The 18,716-nt window shown below is 44.0% G+C and overlaps 1 protein-coding gene across 2 annotated transcripts in view; it reads left to right on the top strand.

Annotated features, from left to right (window-relative positions):
* The window catches only part of cnbd1 (cyclic nucleotide binding domain containing 1), a 222,977-nt gene that overhangs the window by 36,001 nt on the left and 168,260 nt on the right, over positions 1-18,716 (top strand). For both annotated transcript variants that reach the window (XM_068030845.1, XM_068030844.1), the window contains exon 4: positions 11,000-11,146. In XM_068030845.1, the coding sequence (XP_067886946.1) occupies positions 11,000-11,146 (147 nt within the window). The remainder of the gene's footprint in view (positions 1-10,999; positions 11,147-18,716) is intronic.

Genomic DNA, 18,716 nt, shown 5'->3' with positions numbered 1-18,716 from the left:
GACCTACCCCTCACAAAACCGTGCTGACTGTCCCGAATCAAGCAGTGTCTTTCCAGATGCTCAGAAATCCTATCCCTCAGCACCTTTTCCATCAACTTGCCTACCACCGAAGTAAGACTAACTGGCCTGTAATTCCCAGGGTTGTTCCTATTCCCTTTCTTGAACAGGGGCACAACATTTGCCACCCTCCAATCACCTGGTACCACCCCCGTCAGCAGAGAAGATGAAAAGATCATTGCCAGCGGCTCTGCAATTTCATCCCTTGCTTCCCATAACATCCTTGGATATACCCCGTCAGGCCCGGGAGACTTGTCTATCTTCAAGTTATTCAAAAACCCCAACACATCTTCCCTCCTAACGAGCACTTCCTCGAGCTTACCAGTCTGTTTCACACCGTCCTCTTCAGTAATACACCCCTTCTCATTCGTAAATACCGAAGAGAAGTACTCATTCAAAACCTCACTTATCTCTTCCGGCTCAACACACAGTCTCCCGCTATTGTCCTTGACCGTAGCATGTATCACAAAAGGTTAGTATGTAGGTACAGCAAGTGATTAGGAAGGCAAATGGAATGTTGCCGTTTATTGCAAGAGGAATAGAATATAAAAATAGAGACATTTTACTACAGCTGTTGTTACAAGGGTTTTCTTTTTGTACTAAAATCTTAGAATTCTCTGTTTTAAAAAACTGAAAAAAGGATTTTCAGTGGACATGGACACCTGCAAATAACTGAAATTTTTGGATAAAAGCAAAATACTGCAGATGCTGGAAATCTGAAATAAAAGCAAGAAATGTTATCTCTTGCCCCACCCCCGCTTTACTTGCTTAAAACCTATCACATTTCTAATATTTGCCAGTTCTGATGAAGGGTCACTGACCTGGAACGTTAACTCTGCTTCTCTCTTCACAGATGCTGCCAGACCAGCTGAGTATTTCCAGCATTTTTTGTTTTTATTTGAAATTTTTGGATGCAGACTTTGTACATAAGAATAGAAAAGCAAGCAGTTTCAAGGAAGCCAGCCAGGTGTTTTTGACCTCCTCATGACAGGGGAGACACTGTGTCAGGAAGGTTTACTTTCACTTTGAACCCTTTAACAAACCAGTGAGTTGGACAAAGAGCAGCCATTTGAAATCCGGTTTCTGACCTGCCTGAAGATCAAAGGGGAAGACTCAGAAAAGACCTCTCTCTCTGAAGGAAACTTATATCTCTTGAAAAGAAACCCTGTATTTGAAAGGTGGCAGATTCCTATTGCCTCCTGTCTCTGAAGGATTCCTGCACCCAGTGTGGTTCCTGTTTCCTCCTGTGTTTTAGGAAATACTGGAACCTGAAGAAAGCTTCTACTGCTGCTGTGAGTCCTAAGCAGACATGTTGTTGAAAGACCTATGTGATGCCTGCTGCAGTCAAATTGCCTTGAATGCTTACCCATCACAGACTGTTCATCAACTTTGCCTAGAGAGACTTCAAGTGGCATCTGATTATTCGACTCTGGGACACCTCACCCAACTGAAGAATTTCCTACCAGAATGTGACAAACTGATTTATTTTATTATTCCTTTTATTCCTAAGAAGCAGCTGTAAACCAAAACCCTTTATTCCTGGTTAACCATTTTTAAAAAATATGTGTGTATGTACATGAGGTCTAGGGAAATAAGGAGCTTTCATCAATATAGATTTATCTCAAATGGTTATCTCATGTAGTTAAGACTTATTATTTTTTCTAATAAATGGTTAATATTGTTGTTGTTAAAAGAAACCTGGTTGGTGTGCTTTATTCTGGGGACAAATAGAGTGTCCAATTGGCTATTCTTTGGTAGATGGGAGAATTTATTGATATGCTGTGACCTGCAGAGAAGTGGGACTGAATTAACAGTGTATTTCTCTCGCCTTGGTTGTAACACTGTACAGGGCCTTGGTGAGACCACATCTGGAGTACTGTGTACAGTTTTGGTCTCCTTACATAAGAAAGAATAAAATTGCATTAGAAGCAGTTCAGAGAAGGTTCACTCGACTGATGCCTGGGATGAAGGGGTTATCTTATAAGGAAATGTTGAACAGGTTGGGCCTATACCCATTGGAGTTTAGAAAAATGAGAGGTTATCTTATATAAGATCCTGAGGAAACTTGACAGGGTGGATGCGGGAAGGTTGGGCAAGAATGGAACTAGGGAACACAGTTTAAAAATAAGAGGACTCCCATTTAAGACTGAGATGAGGAGAACTTTTTTCTCTCAGAGGTTTTTTGGTCTGTGGAATTCACTTCCTCAGAGAACAGGTAGTAGGCGCAGGCAGGTAGTGCAGGGGTCCCCTGTGGCCATCCCTCTCTCAAACAGATATACCGCTTTGGATACTATTGGGGGGGATGGACTCCCAAAGCAGCAACAGCCAAGTTCGTGGCACCATGGATGGCTCTGCTGCACAAGAGGGGGTGAAAAAGAATGGGAGAGCCATACTGATAGGGGATTCAATTGTAAGGGGAACCGACCGGCGTTTCTGTGGCTGTAAATGAGACTCCAGGATGGTATGTTGGCTCTCTGGTGCGCGGGTCAAGGATGTCTCAGAGTGGCTGCAGGACATTCTGAAGGGAGAGGGTGAACAGTCAGAGGTCGTGGTACACACTGGTATCAACGACATAGGTAGAAAGAGGGATGAGATCCTGCAACAAGAATTTAGGGAGCTAGGTAGCAGATTAAAAAGCAGGACCTCAAAGGTTGTAATGTCTGGATTACTCCCAGTGCCATGTGCTAGTGAGTATAGGAATAGGAGGATAGAGCAGATGAATGCGTGGCTGAGGAGGTGGTGCAGGAGGGAAGGCTTTAGTTTCCTGAATTACTGGGTCTGTTTCTGGCACAGGTGGGACCTGTACAAGTTGGACAGGTTGCACCTGAACCGGAACAGGACCAACATCCTTGCTGGGAGGTTTGCTAGTGCTGTTGTTGGGGGGGGGGGGGGGGGGGGTGAAACTAATTTGGCAGGGGGATGGGATACAGAGTGGAGTTATAGTAATGGGTGATGCACAGTCAAATATAGAAGAGAAACTGAGTCACTCTGGAAGACAGAGCAAATATAGACCTGTTAAGGCACAAGTAAAAAATGCAAGGCTGGATTGCATCTCTTTTAATGCAAGGAGTCTTACGAGTAAGGCAGATGAATTGAGGGCATTGATTAGCACATGGCATTATGATATTATTGCTATCACAGAGACACGGTTGAGGGAGGGGCCGGACTGGCAGCTCAATATTCCAGGTTATAGAATCTTCACGCATGACGGGAGGGGGTAAAAGAGGAGGTGGCATTATACTGTTGATCAAGGAGTCAATTACTTCTGTAAGGAGGGTTGATATCTTAGAAGGTTCCTCAAATGAGGCCATATGGGTAGAAATTAAAAACAAAACGGGGGCAATCACTTGGCTGGGAGTATACTACAGGCTTCCAAACAGTCAGGGAGCGATAGAGGAGCAGATGTGTAGACAAATCTCAGAGAGGTGTAAAAATAATAGGGTAATAATCGTAGGGGATTTCAACTTACCCAATATCAACTGGGATAGTCTTAGTGCAAAAGGCTTAAAGGGGGCGGAATTCTTAAAATGCATACAGGAGAGCTTTTTGAGCCAGTACGTAGATAGTCCTACAAGAGAAGGGGCGGTACTGGACCTAATCCTAGGGAATGAAGCTGGACAAGTGGTAGAAGTGTCAGTGGGGGAAACATTTCGGAGATAGTGACCATAACTCTAAGATTTAAAGTAGTTTTGGAAAAGGACAAAGTTGGACCGAAAATAGAGGTACTGAATTGGGGGAAGGCCGATTTTAAGATGATAAAACAGGATCTGGCCAAAGTGGACTGGGAGCAGCTACTTGTAGGAAAGTTGACAACAGATCAGTGGGAGTCATTCAAAGAGTAGTGAGAGTTCAGAGCCAACATGTATCCAGTAAGGTGAAGGGTAGGACCAACAAGTCCAGGGCACCCTGGATGTCCAGGGATATAGAGGATTGGATCAGTTAAAAAAAGGAGGCTTATGGCAGATTCAGAGTGCTGAAAACAGTGGAGGCACTAGAGGAGTATAGAAAGTGTAGGGGCGGGTGGGGGGGGGGTACTTAAAAAAGTAATCAGGAGAGCGAAGAGGGGACTTAAAAAACACTGGCAGGCAAGATAAAGGAAAATCCTAAGGCGTTTTATAAGTATATTAAGGGCAAGAGGATAAGCAGGGAAAGAGTAGGGCCCATTAGGGACAAAATTGGCAATCTGTATGTAGAGCCGGAGAACATAGGTGAGGTTTTAAATGATTACTTTTCATCTGTGTTCACTATGGAGAAGGATGATGTAGGTGTAGAGATCAGGGAGAGGGATTGTGATATACTTTAACATATGAGCATTGAAAGGGAGGAAGTATTAGCGGTTTTAGCGGGCTTAGAAGTGGATAAATCCCCAGGTCCAGATGAGATGTAACCCAGGCTGTTATGTGAGGCAAGGGAGGAGATTGCAGGGGCTCTGATACAAATTTTCAAATCCTCTCTGGCCACAGGAGAAGTACCAGAGGATTGGAGGACAGCAAATATGGTACCATTATTTAAGAAGAGTAGTAGGGATAAACCAGGTAATTACAGGCCGGTGAGTCTAACATCAGTGGTTGGGAAACTATTGGAAAAAATTCAGAGGGACAGGATTAATCTCCACTTGGAGAAGCAGGGGTTAATCAGGGATAGTCAGCATGGCTTTGTCAGGGGGAGATCGTGTCTGTCTAACTTGATTGAATTTTTTGAGGCAGTGACGAAATGTTTCGATGAGGGTAAAGCAGTTGATGTAGCCTGTATGGACTTCAGTAAGGCTTTTGATAAGGTCCCGCATGGGAGATTGGTTAAGAAGGTAGGAGCCCATGGGATCCAGGGCAATTTGGCAAATTGGATCCAAAATTGGCTTAGTGGCAAGAGGCAGAGGGTGATGGTTGAGGGTTGTTTTTGCGAGTGGAAGCCTGTGACCAGTGGTGTACCACAGGGATCGGTGCTGGGACCCTTGTTGTTTTTAGTACACATTAATGATTTAGACGTGAAAATAGGAGTTATGATCAGTAAGTTCGCAAATGACATGAAAACTGGTGGTGTTGTAAATAGCGAGGAGGAAAGCCTTAGATTACAGTACAATATAGATAGGCTGGTAAGATGGGCCGTGCTGTGGCAAATGGAATTTAATCCTGAGAAGTGTGAGGTGAAGCATTTTGGGAAGACTAACAAGGCAAGGGAATGTACAATGGATGGTATTCAATGGAAGGACCCCAGGAAGTACAGGGTGTCAGAGGGACCTTGGTGTACTTGTCCATAGATCACTGAAGGCAGCAGCACAGGTAGATAAGGTGGTTAGGGAAGCATGTGGGATACTTGCCTTTATTAGCCGAGGCATAGAATATAAGAGCAGGGAGGTTATGATGGAGCTGTATAAAACGCTAGTTAGGTCACAGCTGGAGTACTGTGCGCAGTTCTGGGGCACCACGCTATAGGAAGGATGTGATTGTACTGGAGTTGGTGCAGAGGAGATTCACCAGAATGTTGCCTGGGTTGGAGCATTTCAGCTATGAAGAGAGATTGAAATGGCTAGGGTTGTTTTCCTTAGAGCAGAGAAGGCTGAGGAGAGATATGATTGAGGTATACAAAATTATGACGGGCATTGAAAGGTTAGATAGGAAGAAACGTTTTCCCTTAGCGGAGGGGTCAATAACCAGGAGGCATAGATTTAAGGTAAGAGGCAGGAGGTTTAGAGGGAATTTGAGGAAAAAAATTTCACCCAGAGGGTGGTTGGAATCTGGAACGCACTGCCTGAAGAGGTGGTAGAGGCAGGAACCCTCACAACATTTAAGAAGTATTTAGATGAGCAGTTGAAACGCCATAGCATACAAGGCTACGGGCCAAGTGCTGGAAAATGGGTTTAGAATAGTTGGGTGCTTGATGGCCGGCACAGACACAATGGGCCGAAGGGCCTGTTTCTGTGCTGTATAACTCTATGACTCAGAGGCTGGGTCATTGAATATACTCAAGGCTGAGTTAGATAGATTCTTGATAGACAAAGGAGTCAAGTATTATGGGGTGGGGGGGGGGAGGCGGGGAGACAGGAAAGTGGATTTGAGGCCACATTGAGATCAGCCATGATCTCATCAAATAGCAGAGGTGGCTCAAGGGGCCGAATGGCCTACACCTGCTCCTAATTCGTATGTAAGTTTCACCTCTCGCCCTTCTGCCCTTCTGCTGGCAGTCTTGACTATCTGAAAGAACAAAAAATAAGGAGAGGATAGAGGGTGAGGGTAGGGGTGTGGAGGGGAAAGCAGAGTAAGCAGAAGCCACTCCATTTGCAGTTTCCATTTCATAACACCTTTAAGGATAAAAGTGAGGAATGAGTTGAGAGGGTGCATAAAGCAGCAATTTGAACATGAGGGTGAGAATTTTAAAACGGAGGATTCTAAGATCCAGAGCCAAAATAGATATGCGAGCATAGGGATGATGGGTGAACAGGACTTGGTGCGTGGTAGGATAACGGCAGTAGAGTAAAGGCAAATATAAGATTTACATTAATGTCGTGAGCATGCCTATGTCTCCTCAAAATAAATATTTTCATTCCTGCACTAAATGTAACCTTGGATGTGAAACTGGCCATAGCTTTCTATCAGGGCTTGCTGCTAACATTGCATAGAGCCTTCTGCCTTTTTCTTTTCAATGTCTTCATAACTGCTAAAGTGGAGAAGTTTTGCTCAAAATACACTTTACAACTCCTGAAGTTTCACCTGGGGACAAAGGAAATTAACTATGTTTCCCACTATCATTGGATCAGACTGTCAGACATGCACAATGTGTTATCACGTCGGAGATTTGCTGATTAGGGTCCTCTTGCACTCTTTGTTTATCCGTGAGTATTGCCAAAAGTAATTTCCAGGCTCAAAAAGTATTGACGTGTAGCAAAAACACTGTTTTGTTATTTTGTAGGTAGGCTGCTTCGATGTACACAACACTATAAAACTTTGCCCATTTGTTTTGACACTGTTTGTTGGCTTCAATCATGGCAGGGTTGCAAGTCTTGGTATCGGACAAAAAAGTGAACAATGCAGATTGAGCAGTGGTAATTTGTATCATTTCCAGTTTTGAGGAAGGGTTTATATCTCAAACATCTGGTAACTTATGTTTTCCTGATGGATAGACACTACCTGATATGCTGAGTGTCTCCAGTTCTATTTTTGTTTCACACTTCCAGCAGTATTTTGCTTTTCGTTCATAGTAAAGTGGAAGAAGAGGAAAGAACTTGCATTTATATCGTGCCTTTGCCAACCTCAGGATGTTCCAAAGCCACTGAAGTGTTGTCACTGTTCTAATGTAGGAAACTCAGCAGCCATTTTGCATATGTTCCACAAATAGCAATAAGAAAATGACCAGATAATTTGTTCCAGCGACATTATTGAAGGATAAATATTGCAAAAGACATCAGGGAGAACTCCTCTGCTATTCTTCAAAATAGTGCCTCGTCCACCTGAAAGATCAGACAGGGCCTATTTTTAACATCTCAGCTGACAGGTGGCAGCTCTGACAGTGCAGTACTCCCTCAGTACTACACTGGAGTGTTAGCCTGTTTGAGGTGGTGTCGTAGTGGTATTATCACTGGACTAGTAACCCAGAGACCCAGGGTATTGCTCTGGGGACATGGGTTCGAATCCCACCACAGCAGAAGGTGGAATTTGAATTTAATTAATAAATCTGGAATTAAATGCTAGTCTAATGATGGCCATGAAACCATTGTCGATTGTTGTAAAAACCCATCTGGTTCATTAATATCCTTTAGGGAAGGAAATCTGCTGTCCTTACCTGGTCTGGCCGACATGTGACTCCAGACCCACAGCAATGTGGTTAACTCTTACATGCCCTCTGAAATGGCCTAGCAAGCCACTCAGTTGTACCTAACTGCTACGAAGTTAATGAAAAGGAATGAAACCGGACGGACCACCCGGCATCGACCTAGGCACCGGAAACGACAACGGCAAACCCAGCCCTGTCGACCCTGCAAAGTCCTCCTTACTAACATCTGGGGGCTTGTGCCAAAGTTGGGAGAGCTGTCCCACAGACTAGTCAAGCAACAGCCTGACATAGTGTTACTCACTGATGTCCCAGACACTACAATCACTATCCCAGGGTATGTCCTGTCCCACCGGCAGGACAGACCCAGCAGAGGTGGCGAGACTGTGGTCTACAGTAGGGAGGGAGTTGCCTTGGGAGTCCTCAACATCGACTCTGGATCCCATGAGGTCTCATGGCATCAGGTCAAACATGGGCAAGGTAACCTCCTGCTGATGACCACCTACCACCCACCCTCAGCTGATAAGTCAGTACTCCTCCACGTTGAGCATCACTTGGAGGAAGCACTGAGGAGGGCAAGGGCACAAAATGTACCCTGGGTGGGGGGCTTCAATGTCCATCACCAAGAGGTTCGATAGCATCACAGCTGGCCGAGTACTAAAGAACATAGCTGCTAGACTGGGTCTGCCGCAGGTGGTGGGGGACCCAACACGAGGGAAAAACATACTTGACCTTGTCCTTGCCAATCTGCCTGCCGCAGATGCATCTGTCCATGACTGTATTGGTAGGAGTGACCATCGCACAGTCCTTGTGGAGACGAAGTCCCACCTTCACATTGAGGATACCATCCATCGTGTTGTGTGGCACTATCGCCGTGCTAAATGGGATAGATTTTGAACAGATCTAGCAATGCAAAACTGGGCATCCATGAGGCGCTGTGGGCCATCAGCAGCAGCAGAATTGTACTCAACCACAATCTGTAACCTCATGGCCCGGCATTTCCCCCACTCTACCATTACCATCAAGCCAGGAGACCAACCCTGGTTCAATGAAGAGTGCAGGAGGGCGTGCCAGGAGCAGCACCAGGCATACCTCAAAATGAGGTGTCAACCTGGTGAAGCGACAACCCAGGACTACTAGTATGCCAAACTGCATAAGCGGCATGCAATAGACAGAGCTCAGCGAACCCATAACCAATGGATCAGATCTAAGCTCTGCAGTCCTGCCACATCCAGCCGTGAATGGTGGTGGACAATTAAACAACTAACTGGAGGAGGTGGCTCCACAAATATCCCCATCCTCAATGATGGGGGAGCCCAGCACATCAGTGTGAAGCATTTGCAACAACCTTCAGCCAGAAGTGCCGAGTTGATGATCCATCTCGGCCCCCTCCTGAAGTCCCCAGCATTACAGATGCCAGTCTTCAGCCAATACGATTCACTCCGTGTGATATCAAGAAACGACTGAAGGCACTGCAAAGGCTATGGGACCTGACAATATTCCAGCAATAGTACTGAAGACCTGTGCTCCAGAACTTGCCGCACCCCTAGCCAAGCTGTTCCAGTATAGCTACAACACTGGCATCTACCCAGCAATGTGGAAAATTGTCCAGGTATGTCCTGTACACAAAAAGCAGGACAAGTCCAACCTGGCCAGTTACCGCCCCATCAGTCTACTCTCAATCATCAGCAAAGTAATGGGAGGTGTCATCAACAGTGCCATCAAGCAGCACTTGCTTAGCAATAACCTGTTCAGTGATACCCAGTTTGGGTTCCGCCAGGGCCACTCAGCTCCTGACCTCATTACAGCTTTGGTTCAAACATGGACAAAAGAGCTGAACTCAAGAGGTGAGGTGAGGTGAGAGTGACTGCCTTTGACATCAAGGCAGCATTTGACCGAGTATGGCATCAAGGAGCCCTAGAAAATCTGGAGTCAACAGAAATCATGGGGAAAACTCTCTGCTGGTTAGAGTCATATCTAGCGCAAAGGAAGATGGCTGTGGTTGTTGGAGGCAATCATCTGGGCTCCAGGACATCACTACAGGAGTTCCTCAGGGTAGTGTCCTAGGCCCAACCATCTTCAGCTGCTTCATCAATGACCTTCCTTCAATCACAAGGTCAGAAGTGGGGATGTTCGCTGATGATTGCACAATGTTCAGCACCATTTATGACTCCTCAAATACTGAGGCAGTCCATGTAGAAATGCAAGAAGATCTGAACAATATCCAAGTTTGGGCTGACAAGTGGCAAGTAACATTTGCGCCACACAAGTGCCAGGCAATGACCATCTCCAACAAGAGAGAATCTAACCATCTCCCCTTGACATTCAATGGCATTACCATCGCTGAATCCCCCACTATCAACATCCTAGGGGCTACCATTGACCAGAAACTGAACTGGAGTAGCCATATAAATACCGTGGCTACAAGAACAGGTCAGAGGCTAGGAATCCTGCGGTGAGTAACTTACCTCCTGACTCCCCAATGTCTGTCCACCATCTACAAGGCACAAGTCAGGAGTGTGATAGAATACTCTCCACTTGCCTGGATGGGTGCAGCTCCAACAACACTCAAGAAGCTTGACACCATCCAGGAGAAAGCAGCCCGCTTGATTGGCACCCCATCTACAAACATTCACTCCCTCCATCACCAACGCACAGTGGCAGCAGTGTGTACCATCTACAAGATGCACTGCAGCAACGCACCAAGGCTCCTTAGGCAGCACCTTCCAAACCCGCAACCTCTATCACCTCGAAGGGCAAGAGCAGCAGATGCATGGGAACATCACCTGCAAGTTCCCGTCCAAGTCACACACCATCCTGACTTGGAACTATATCACCGTTCGTATCGCTGGGTCAAAATCCTGGAACTCCGTCCCTAACAGCACTGTGGGTGTACCTACCTCACATGAAGGCAGCTCACCACCACCTTCTCAAGGGCAATTAGGGATGGGCAATAAATGCTGGCATAGCCAGTGACACCCACATCCCATGAATGAATTAAAAAGAAATGTGCTTAAGTCTCAGGGCTTGTAAAGTCATTTAGATGTTTTGATGAATGTGCTTCTTACCTGATGTATCAATATGCATGTAAAATTAGAAAGCTGATTTAAACTACAGACAACATTTTAAACATAAGAATTTATTTTTGCCTTCAAATTTCTGTGTTTTTTTTAAACAGCAAGTTGCAAAAGAAATCACATGTAAGTGAAGTTGTAAAAGATGATCATGTTTATCGGAAGAAACTAGTGGACAAGAAAGACTTGGGGGATATACCGCTTCATTTAAAAAAAAAGGTTAAAATGCTAATTCGGATTCTTAAAAAGCTGTAAGTACCATTATTAGAAAATGAGTAAACAGTTGTTCTTTAAGTGCTGATTTTTAAAAAATGCTAATTTGGTAAAATTAACCAATTGTTTTATTTTAAATTTGTCCTATGCTGAGAATTAAATTATGAAGCATACAAGTACGCACTGCTGTTCTCACAATTTGTGTTATATGTTTGTAGCAAGTTACATTGTAGTTGACATGGTCAGTGTTAATGTGATGCAGTTTTAGGGGCAGTGCTGCAGAGCTTTTCCTAATAGAAATTGGATTGTGACTGTCCAAACAGGAATTGTATAAACTGTGCATTGCTTTAGCCTGAATCAAATCTAATTCCTGGAGATGAGAGGTCAATGTTCTATCTTAGTGTGTTGAAGAGCTCTGCTCATGAGGAAAAAATACTTTTTGTATGAACTGGTTCACCAGGATTCGGTAATTAGAAGTTAACTGCTACGAGGTAACGCTCAGTTGCTATAGAGGACATTACTTCAAAGCTCTGGAGAAAAACGAAAATCTCCACTTCTAAGTAAATTTAGTTGGTTAGAGTAGTCATTATAAGTGGACAATCATTTCAGATCAAAGATTGTTTCCAGTGATAGTGGCGTTTAGAATGAAAGGACATAGATTAAGTGCATCATAGATTTAGGGCATCTCTAACTTTTGCCAGTTCTGACGAAAGGTCTTCGACCTACACAGCATTTTCTGTTTTTATGCTAATCAACCCCTCTTGCCAGAAAGTGAAGAATTATAATTGTGGAGTTTCATTCCTTCAGGTTGTGAATTAATTGTTTGAGGAGGTTTTTTAAATGTCAAATTTTAAATGTAATTTTTTCTTACTTTTCCTTTCTGTCTTTTTCTCTTTCTTAATCCAGTCTTTCCTTCCCTCTCTTTATTTCTCCTTCTTTACTTGATTAGACATTGAATTCACCACACTTCGCAGTTCTTCTTTCGTTTGTTTCCAATCCTTAAACCTCATTGGTTAAGGAGTAGACAGTCCATTTTTCATCAAGATCCCGAAGCTGTGTTGCCCTCACTGCACTGTTATAAGTTGCACTAACAGCAACGTTGTGAACAAAACATTTTAAAATCTAAATGTATATGAGCAAGTCTAACTAAAAGGGCATGCTGCTAGATGCAAAATCTGGCCTAGCATATAAATAGGGATTTTTTATTAATTATTCATTCAGGGGATATGGGTGTCGCTGGCTAGGCCAACACTTATTGCCCATTCCTAATTGCCCTTGAGAAGGTGGTAGTGAGCTGCCTTCTTGAACCACCGCAGTCCTCGGGGTGTAGGTACACCAACAGTGCTGTTAGGAAGGGAGCTCCAGAATTTTGACCCAGTGACAATGAAAGAATGGTGATACAGTTCCAAGTCAGGATGCTGTGTGGCTTGGAGGGGAACTTGCAGGTGGTGGTGTTCCCATGCATATGCTGCCCTTCTCCTCCTAGGTGGTAGAGGTTGTGGGTTTGGAAGGTGCTGATGAAGGAGTCTTGGTGAGTTGCTGCAGTGCGTCTTGTATATGGTACACACTACTGCCACTGTGCGTTGGTGGTGGAGGGAATGAATGTTGAAGGTGGTGGATGGGGTGCCAGTCAAGCAGGCTGCTTTGTCCTGGATGGTGTCTAGCTTCTTGAGTGTTGTTGGAGCTGCACCCATCCAGCCAAGTGTAGAGCATTCCATCACACTCCTGACTTGTGCCCTGTAGATGGTGGACCGGCATTTGGGAGACAGGAGGTGATTTACTTGCTGATTCATGTTTTCTTCCTGCTGTTATGTGCCACTTTTTGCTACTTTGTCCTGCAAGCAAGAAAATAGTGTTGAAATACTGAAGGTCTTAAAATTACATTATTGATTGAAAACCAAGTAGTCACCTTGAACCTATCTTGTGTGAGTATATGCACATTAATTTTTCAGGTTAATTATGTGGTAAGCTTGCTTTATGCAATCGTCTTTCCAAATGTTTATGCAAAACAGTTGCAGTTTGAATTGGCAGTAATACAGGGTGCTCAACTGTACTATGAAGTTGCATGTAAAGCTCGGAAAAAGCTATTCATTACGGGGTTAGCTTGCAGCTTCCATCAGAGTGTAATAGGATTAGAAGAAACTGATAGTGCCTGGCATCCTTTGCCCATCTATTTCATATAATGCAATGCTGGCTAGTTTTATCTTTGCAGAGTTCCTGAGGCTATTGATATCTTCCCTCATGTACTTTCATGTCCACTGGATGTTGGAAACCTCATTTACCTCACCAGTCACCTTCTGTCAAGCAGCAAGAACATTTTTTTCAAGAAAATTGTGTCCTGGAATGGTAAAGAGGGCAATTTTTATTTTCTATACATCTAAGAGGACCTTCAAACATTTATCTGAAAATGGAGCAGAATCACTCCTTTCTGTAGTTATTTCTACCTCTACTAAGCAACAATTAACCTGCCTTTTAAATAGCATCTTCAAAGATTGCTGCCTACAGTTTCTTGCCCCCTACTGACAGCAAACTCCCTCAGACAGGCTGGCAGCTACTCTTCATGTATAATTAGACTAGCCTCAGAAAATCAAACAGGACTGGCTCAGCACGATCACAACAAGTGAAAATTCTACTACAGTGATATTTTTCCTCAAAATCTAAAAATTTCCCTCATATATCTTTTGAACATATTGTCAATGCTATAAAGTTGTAAGTCAGCTTGAGGACAGAGATACAATGCAATATATGACAATGTTGTGCTAATTCACAGGAAAGATTTTTATTGAATTGCACAGTTTATAGATTTTCTTGGGTTATTACTACAGATTACATTACAGATACTTATAGTGAGGTTTTTGCATTTTATTAGCACTAAGTATTGGGACTTGACAAGGTCAGGGTCTGATATAACATTCATAATTGTAATAATTGTCATGTCTATTATATTTCCTTCAATATTGTATGTTTCTAAATATTGCGACTTAATGGGAGTAAGGCTAATGAGAACCCTTCTAACTACATACAAAATGCATGCATTATTTATAAATGCGTACAATATTCTCTGTTATTGCATTTGAATGCCTAGCAACCTAATAGTCTGCGAAAGATAAAACCATCAGCGTAAAGTATAACTACCCCAGGGCCTGAGCACAGGAATCAAGGCAGACACTCCAGTGCAGTACTGAGGGAGTGCTGGACTGTCGGAGGTGCAATCTTTCAGATGAGATGTTAAACCGAGGCCCCCTCTGCCTATTTGGGTGGATGCAAAAGATTCCATGGCACTAGAAGAGCAGAAGAGTTATCCCTGGTGTCCTGGCCAGTATTTATCTTCAATCAACATCACAAAAACAGATTATCTTGTCTTTAACACATTGCTGTTAGTGGGAGTTTGCTGCTGCATTTCCTACGTTACAACAGTGACTACACTTCAAACATGTATTTTATTGACTGTAAAGTGCCTTGAGACATACAGTGCTCATGTAAAGTGCTGTTTAAATGCAAGTCTTTCTTCCTTTTTAACTACAGTTTTTGGACTTCCCTTTAATAATTTATTAGATAAAGTTGCCACTGCACTATTCTAATAACCTTAATATTGACACAATAATAAATTATGATTTCTACTATAGAATATTTCTTTGCTTCAAGAGTGACAATTGAGAGAAGTACTGTCCTTATGTATAATTTGTCAGCAGGTTTGTTTGCTACAGATGGCAAAGGTAAGACAGTTAACCAGTAACTAACTGTGCCAAGTCTTGCACATATTGGGCTGGATTTACAAGACCCCCGACGTCAGGGGTCGTGGTGGGAGGGTCTGGAAAATATTTCCGGCAGAGGCCTGCCACGGGCCTTGACACCGGGAAGGCCCCATATTACCAGCGGCAGCGAGGCCACGTGGCGGCTCCCCCACTGCTCGATGATGGAACCTCAGTTTAAATATGTGAATAAATGTTAAATACGGCGTTATCACTTACCTCGTCCCGACGGCCATCCCACACCGATAATCTGGACGGTTGCCGGAACCACCGCGCCTTCGTATCTCCATTCGGAGATCTGAGGCGGGGAGGGGGAGGAGTGAAGCTTTCAGGGCCGGGGGCGGGAGGCATGGAAAACTCTACCTATTGGTTGCGGGGATGGTGGGAAGGGGTTCAGGGTCAAAGGTTGTAAGGTTCAGGGGGGAAAGTTCGAGATCAGAAAAAACATTTTTTTGGGGGGGAAAGGGAAATTTATACATTGATTACTCATTGGACAGGGGGGAGAGGGGTTTCAAATAGTCTTAAAACTTTAATTTTATTTTTTGGAGCCCGGGACCTTTAAAAATTTAAATCTAACTGAAAGCCTCGAAGCCCTTTAAAATTGGCGCCGGCGCGGTGGTGCCGGATGACGTTGCTGGGGACAGAGTGCCTACCCCCTCTACATTATCGGGGGCGGGCATTCCAGGCGTTCTGCCCGCTCCATGTAAATTAGTCTCAGTGGCCCACATCTCGCGTGTGCAGCACGCCGTTTTTGAAGCTTGCTGCCAATCTCGCGCCTGCTGATCGCCAACATCCTTCTTTAATATTGTATCGCTTAAACCACAAAATATTCCCTGAAATAGTGTAGGAGACTGAGGACAAAGAGGTCAGAGTGGAAGTGCAACAGAGAATTAAAATCGCAAGTAACTAGAAGCTCAAGGTCATGCTTGCGGACTGAATGGAGTTGCTTAGCAAAGCGATCACCCAATCTGTTTGGTTGCTCCAATATAGAGGGAACTGCAACGTGAACAGCAAATACCATATGTTAAATTGAAAGTACAACAAAAACTTGAATTTAGATAGTGCCTTTAACGTAATAAATATAAACAAGTAAATAATAGTTTCACCCGGAAGGCTGGTTTGGGGCCCTGGACAGTGGGAAGGGAGCAGGTGAAAGGGCAAATATTGCACCTCCTGTGCTTGCACGGGAAATTGAATAGATGTTGAGGTTGACAGAAGATTGGATCAGGTTATCATGGAGGAAACAGTCCCTTTGAAATGTTGAAAGGGGAGGGTTGGGAAAGATATGTTTTGTGATTGCATTGTGCCGGAGATGGCGGAAATAGCAGAGGATGATCTGTTGAATGTGGAGGCTGGTGAGATGAAAAGTGAGGTCAAGGGGAGCCCTATCTTGGTTCTGGGAGGGGGAAAAAAAGAGAGACGTGCATTTATATAGTGCCTTACATGACATCAGGATGTCCCAAAACTCTTTACAGCCAATGAAGTACTTTTGAAATGTCATCACCATTATAATGTAGAAAAGCTCAGCCTATTTGCACACAGCAAGCTCCCACAAACAGCAATGTGATAAGGACCAGATAATCTGTTTTAGTGACATTGTTTGAAGGATAAATATTCGCCAGGACACCAGGAACTCCCATGTTCTTCTTCAAAATAGTGCCATGGGATCTTTTATGTCCACTTGACAGGATAGATGTAGCCTTGGTTTAATGTCTCATCCAAAAGATGCTACTTCTGACAGTGCAGCACTCCCTCAGTACTGCACTGAAGTGTCAGCTTTGATTTTTGTGCTGAAGCCGTAGAGTGGGACTTGAACCCACAACCTCTGTCTTAGAGGTGAGAGTGCTCCCTACCAACTGAATCATAGCTGACTCATGTCATATGGGGAAAGGGTGAGCGCAGAAGTGTGGGGAATGTGACCAACATGGTCAAGGACCCTGTCAACCATTGTACGGGAGAATCCTCGGTTGGGGCAAAAGGAAGACATATCAGGAATCACTGGTGTGGAAGGTGGCATTGTCAGAAGAGGTGAAACTGAGAAACTGGAAGAATGGAATAGAGTTCTTACAGGAAGCAGGGTGGGAGAAAGTATAATCAAGATAGCTGTGGGACTCAGTAGGCTTATAGTAGATATTGGTTGACAACCTATCTCTAAGAATAGACATAGAGAAGTCAAGGAACGGAAGAGTCGGAGATAGACCATTTTGGCACTATGTGCTCTTTTGAATAATTTTAAATGAAAGCTGAAGCCTTATTGAGATTGATATGACTTGGGCACACGCCCTCAGCACGGCAAGTGCTTTCCCACAATATTATTTTGTTCTACAAACAAAGTGAGAGTAGCAGGATCAAGCTTCTGACTTAGTGCGGTGAATTTCTAGCTTTAGTACAATTGCTCTGCTGGAGCGCATTATCAACCCCATTGTCAACTATGTTTTCTGACAGCACAGCGTGATCATTGGCATGAGAGAAATGGTGGTGAAGTAAAGGCAATGTCATCAGTATGCAAGTAAGAGTGATGACTGAGGGGCAAGCATGTAGATCAGGAAGAGGAGGCCGCCAAGAACTCTCCTTAGAGAACTGTGGAGCTAACCACATGGAGGGTACCAGGAGAAGCTGTTGCTGGAGAATCAATGGCTGAATTGCGACAGATAAGAACAGCACCAGGCTAGGTCAGTTCCATGGAGCAAGCCAAGACAAGAAAGTTGGTGGAAGAGAATGGTGTCGGCAACCATGTTGAGTACCATGGAGTTGTTGAGGAAGGAGTTAAATATTACTTTGTGGTGGTGGCATATTCTAGGACTTTAGAGAAGCAAAGGAGGTCTGAGATGGATGAGTTTGGCCAAAGGTAGGCTTTTTGAGAATTGGATAAGGATAACTGTTTTGAATGGGAGAGGGAAAGAGCCTGAAAAGATTGAACTGTTTATGATTTTGGAAAGCATAGAAGCCAGGAAAAATAGCTCAGTGACCATGAGTTTCATTTTGAGATAATAGATAAGCAGGAGGTGGGGCTAATGGAAGAGATGAGGGAACTGTCGCAGAGTAACAAAGGAGTTGTGAGTGAGGAGCCGGAATTGGTCAGGGCAGAATTGTGGGGACATTGGAAGCTAAACCAGCTACACGAATGGTCCCAATCTTAGAGATGAAAAATTCCATGAGCTCCCTGTACTTGATATTAGAAGTGATGATGTGAGTTGGTGGGAAGAGGTTTTGAAGAGAATTGTCATTGGGGAAAATGAATCATGCCGTTTCTTTACTCTCTGATTTAGTTGTGAAGAGGGATGCATAGTAAGACATGATATGATCGAATTATCTTTGGTAATATGCTCAAATCTGCAGATTTTTGAATATTTTATTTATTAATTCATGGGATGTGGGCATCACTGGCACGGCCAACATTTATTGTCCATTCCTGATTGCCTTTGAGAAGATGATAGTGAGCAGCCTTCTTAAACCGCTGCAGTCTTTGTGGTGAAGGTACTCCCATTGTACTGTTAGGTAGGGGGGTTACAGGATTTTGTTCTTGTGACAATGAAGGAACAGCAATATATTTTCAAGTCAGGATGCTATGTGACTTGGAGGGGAACTTGCAGGTGATGGTGTTTCCATGCAGTAGAGATCATGGATTTGGGAGAAGCTGTCAAAGGAGCCTTGGTGAGTTGCTGCAGTGCATCCTGTAGATGTACATACTGCAGCCACAGTGTGCCGGTGGTGGAGGGAGTGAATGTTTAAGCTGGTGTCGGGAGTGCCTATCAAGTGGGCTGCTTTATCCAGGATGGTGTCTAGCTTCTTGAGCGTTGTTGAAGTTGCACTTATCCAGGAAAATGGAGAGTATTCCATCATTTCCTGACATGTC

The sequence above is a fragment of the Heterodontus francisci genome, chromosome 5, assembly GCF_036365525.1.
Source record: "Heterodontus francisci isolate sHetFra1 chromosome 5, sHetFra1.hap1, whole genome shotgun sequence".
NCBI lineage: Eukaryota > Metazoa > Chordata > Chondrichthyes > Heterodontiformes > Heterodontidae > Heterodontus > Heterodontus francisci.
This window is presented reverse-complemented; position numbering and strand designations above follow the sequence as displayed.